At 45.5% G+C, this 5,022-nt stretch overlaps 1 protein-coding gene across 1 annotated transcript in view; it reads right to left on the bottom strand.

Moving 5' to 3' along the window:
- Positions 1-5,022, bottom strand: part of LOC104997816 (chromosome unknown open reading frame, human C3orf52) — a 41,587-nt gene that overhangs the window by 3,061 nt on the left and 33,504 nt on the right. The window contains exon 5 of the mRNA XM_010852744.1: positions 3,128-3,345. Within this exon, the coding sequence (XP_010851046.1) occupies positions 3,128-3,345 (218 nt within the window). The remainder of the gene's footprint in view (positions 1-3,127; positions 3,346-5,022) is intronic.

Raw genomic sequence — 5,022 nt, 5'->3', positions numbered from 1 at the left:
GTTCTTTGGCCGCCTCATGCGAAGAGTTGACTCATTGGAAAAGACTCTGATGCTGGGAGGGATTGGGGGCAGGAGGAAAAGGGGACAACAGAGGATGAGATGGCTGGATGGCATCACTGACTCGATGGACATGAGTTTGAGTGAACTCTGGGAGTTGGTGATGGACAGGGAGGCCTGGCGCGCTGCGATTCATGGGGTCGCAAAGAGTCGGACACGACTGAGCGACTGAACTGAACTGAACTGAAAAGGCAAGGTGTGAAGGAGGAGGAATTGAATGAAGGTGGTCAAAAAACACAAACTTCCTGTTATAAATCAGTCCTGGGAACAAGTTCTCACAAGGGGAAAAATAGTTTTGTAACTTACAAGATGATGGCGATGGACGTTAACCACACTTATTATGGCAATCATTTCACGATATACGGGTTGGGTAACTATTCTGTAACCCTTAAACTTACACTGTCTTATTTGTTAATTATATCTCAATTAACACTGCAAGAAAATATAAATTTAAAAATTCCCTTATGACTATAATCTTAAAGGAAGTTTTTCTTTGTAGAAGGCATCAAAATGCTTGCAGTTAGGTCAAGCAGTCATATTCCCCAATTAGAGAATGAAAAATACACAAACAATCCCTTAGGGATCCAAATTACAAGCTAATTTAAGGTTCAGGTTCTCTAGCACACACGTTGGAAATTCCAAGGAACTGCAGGCTGGCCCCAGGGAATCCTTGGAATCCCTGAAATTGTAAAATTCTGTCCAGGGGGAAGAGTGTGTGCATTTTTTCCAGGGAGACATTACACGGCTATCTCCAAATTCTGTAAGGGGCATTTGAACCAAGCAATTTTAAAATCCACTCTGCCCTTTGTAGAACAGACTTGTGGCTGCCAAGCGGGAGAAAGGCTGGTGGAGTGATGGATCAGGAGTTCGGGGTTAGTGGATACAAACTATAATATAGAGAATGGATAAAGAACAAGGTCTTACTGTATAACACAGGGAACTCTATTCAATATCCTATGATAAACCACAATGGAAAAGAATCTGAAAGAGAACATATGCATATAAATAGATATGTGCTGTGCTTAGTCGCTCAGTCATGTCCGACTCTTTGACAGATAGATACAGGTATAACTACGTCACTATACAGCAGAAATTAGCACAACATGGTAAACTGACTATACTCCAATAATTTTTTTTAATGGCCAAAAAAAAAAAAAAAAGAAGCTTTGCTCTTTGAAGAATTAGAACATGATCTTTGTGGGAAACCAGCTGCCTAGCTCATCGCAGAAGGGGCTACCCTGCCAAGCCCACAGTGCCTGGGAACGTGGGGGCCGGCCTCAGAACCCCAGGCCCTGCTGGTCCCTCCTGGGGCCCCTCTGGTTCCTGCCACCCCTCTCCGCCCTCCCTCTGGATTTGCCCTGAGTTGCCCCTCTGCCTCCCTGCCCTCTAGACTCTCTTTGTCCTTGCTTGCTTCCCAAATGGTCACTGTCTTCCCTTCCATTTGAGAGGAAACTGATACTCACACTCCTGAAAATATCAAACACTGTCCAGGCTCTGCAAAGAGGGTGTGGGGTCATGGAGACCCCCCCTGCCCAGGAGAAATGCCCGAGAGAAAGAGTGCAGTCTCCTTGAGAAGCAGAAATGCTGTTGCTCACGGGTGCATCCTGGGGGCCACGCAGAGTCTGAGGCTCAGCTCCAGGTCTGCCAGGCCTCACAAGCAACCTGCTGTTTGTCATACTCTGTGTGGACTTCCCAGCTTCATAATCCTCCTCAACTCTTTCTCACCCTCCTCCTAGTCCCTCATCTCCATTTGGAAAGAGCTGGGGACCACAGTTTCAGAGAGGAGGCTCAGAGAGTCCAGGCCAGTCACCACACAGCAGGCCAGAGGGCCTCTTCTCTCTTTCCGCTGTACACAGGACGGGGCTGAAGGATCCTTTCTTCCTCCCTCCTTCTCTCCCTCCTTTCTTTCCTTCCTTCTTTCTTTTTAGAATTCCTGTGGAGGAGGCAGAACCTTTTCACTCCACACAATATGCTACTGGTCTGGCCCACAGACACACTCCATCTATTCAGATGCTCAGTGAGGAAACTCTTCACTCTGCGACTTTCCCAGTGAGCTAGAAGCTAGCCCTCTGAATGTCATTCCTTTTATTCATTTGGGGAAAAGAATGCTTTGAGAGCTGCTTTATATAACTCTCCGCCCTCCCAGGCCAAGGTTAGTCCACTTCCACCTCTCGTCCCCAAGAATCGAGTGTCATCACAGTAAACACCTCTTCTCACACCGCGTGGGGATGTGTGTGCTCTATAATCTGTTCCACTCTTCTGACCCTTGGCAGCTGGCCCCATGCCTGCTGCTCACCACATCTCCTTCGTGACTGCCTTTTTCATTCATTCAACTAGGATTTACCACTGCTGATGTACAGAGTACTTCTGATGGATTGTGGATTAGGAACCATCCAAAATCATTAGCATTATGGACTAACCAAGATCCAAAACCCATCCAAGTGAGCAATCAGAAGTGGAAAACAAGAATGGAAAGTAAGGTCAACAGTGCAGACCACAAGGAGGAGGTCTCGGAGGCTGGCGGTAATCTCAACTCCCACCTTCCTTCCTGATAGGTTTTGTATAGTGTTCTCAGATTCTGACAAGTGGGGTGTCATCTATGCTTATTAAATAACGTCCATTTCCTCATTCCATTCTTAAACGTCGATGCACATTTTGCTTATAATCTTCTAAGAAAGAGACAAGCTTGCCTTTTTATGTCCCTCTGTTAATATCTTAGACTAGTGGCCTTCAAAAGAAAAAGATATTCTCCAGATTGAACCATCTTTCAACAATTTAATATACCATTTACTTCAAATTCTTCAGTACTTGCTTCTCCGGTGAGACCACGGCGTTTCCATGAAGGCGTCTAATGATATTGTGACGTGGGATTCAGAGCTTTGAATGTGGGTGAACCACAGCGAGGAAACACGTAGCAACCCTCATTTTTATAGTTTGCTTCCATGACTTTTTTTTCCAGCTTCTCTATCTGCTCACAAAGGGTAGGGACTGGGTGACCTACACAGACATGGAAGATCGCCTTTTCAGAAATCAAAACAAGCTGTCTGCCCCACCTGGTTCCCCCGTTTACCGTCACAGCTCTGCCTTCTGGATGTGCTCAGCTTATCGTAGGAGCAGAGGGATCCTGGATCAAGCCCCAGAGTTTCACAACCAGCCATGTTCTGATCATGGAAATCCTGCTGCAAAACGCCCAGCACGAACTCCTCACTCATCACATACTTCATAAAACTGTCATCTTCAGGAGGAACCCTGAAGTGCAGGCGGAAGATTACTGTGGCGTTTTCACCACTGAAAGGCAAACCAAACAGAGACAATAAACATATCAACAGAACCACACTGCAACTCAGGAAATTGATTTTAGCAAAAACATCTTTTGAGTTCTACATGCTCTCCCAATATAAAAAAACAAAGAGTGTACTACCCTAGAAGAGCCCTTGTCAATGCACCTATCATACAAAATTGCAGTTATCCAAACCTCCTCCTTTCACCTAAAACCCAACCCCGAGAAGCCCACCGTGAGAGGCCACGCAGGAGAGGCTCCAAGAGCTGCCTAACACCACGCTTTGCCCAGAGGCAGGCCAAGGCAGCCCTTGTCTCCCTGGTCTCCCTTCTCCCACAGGTGCTTGTCAAAGCTATCCAGTTTAACCAGTTCATCACTTAATCTATAAAATGGCCCAAGTAGGGCCCAGAGCTCCCTGCATTGGCAGGATACACAATCCTAAGCTCCCCAGATGGCCCTGGGGACCTGCAGCATATCTTACCTCCCTGGTTTGTCCCCAAAGTGAGAAACTGTTTCTGTCCTGTTTCTACTTCCCACAGTTTTGCAATTCTCAGTAAGGGGACCTAGGAGAGGGAGTTTTTCTCTTTCTAGAACATATTCTCCTACTTCTAAAAGAAAAATAATCATACGGCTATCCTCAGCTAATCAATGGTCTACACAGCTTGTTAAATGCTACCTCCCCATTTAGAATTCTCACAATTATCCTTTGCTTCAGGAAGGCCAGATTTTTTTTTAAAGGCCTAGTTTAAGAGGTAGCAATAAAATATTTAAGAGTGGTCACATGTGAGACTCTCACTCAAGGATAAGTTTTGCAGTCAAGCCAGTCCCAGTAGTGAATCAGAACATTGTCCCTGCCAACGACTGGCAAAGAGCTCCCTCTAGTGGCCAGAGATCACATAGCCCAAACGAACAGAGATCATTCTGTCGTTTTTGAGATCACATTCAAGTACTGCGTTTCCGACTCTTTTGTTGACTATGATGGCTACTCCATTTCTTCTAAAGGGATTCTTGCCCACAGTAGTAGATATAATGGTCATCTGAGTTAAATTCACCCATTCCAGTCCATTTTAGTTCACTGATTCCTAAAATGTCCATGTTCACTCTTGCCATCTCCTGTTTGACCACTTCCAATTTGCCTTGATTCATGGAACTAACATTCCAGGTTCCTATGCAATATTGCTCTTTACAGCATCAGACCTTGCTTCTATCACCAGTCATATCCACAACTGGGTATTGTTTTTGCTTTGGCTCCATCTCTTCATTCTTTCTGGAGTTATTTTTCCACTGATCTCCAATAGCATATTGGGCACCTACTGACCTGGGGAGTTCCTCTTTCAGTGTCCTATCTTTTTGCCTTTTCATGCTGTTCGTGGGGTTCTCAAGGCAAGAATACTGAAGTGGTTTGCCATTCCCTTTTCCAGCAGACCATGTTTTGTCAGAACTCTCCACCATGACCCATCCGTCTTGGGTGGCCCTACCCGGCATGGCTCATAGCTTCATTGAGTTAGACAAGGCTGTGGTCCATGTTCCAAATAGGCAAAGGAGTACGTCAAGGCTGTATATTGTCACCCTGTTTATTTAACTTATATGCAGAGTACATCATGAGAAATGCTGGGCTGGAGGAAGCACAAGCTGGAATCAAGATAGCCGGGAGAAATATCAATAACCTCAGATATGCAGATGAC

Source organism: Bison bison, unplaced genomic scaffold (genome assembly GCF_000754665.1).
Source record: "Bison bison bison isolate TAMUID 2011002044 unplaced genomic scaffold, Bison_UMD1.0 scf7180017864314, whole genome shotgun sequence".
NCBI classification, from domain to species: domain Eukaryota; kingdom Metazoa; phylum Chordata; class Mammalia; order Artiodactyla; family Bovidae; genus Bison; species Bison bison.
This window is presented reverse-complemented; position numbering and strand designations above follow the sequence as displayed.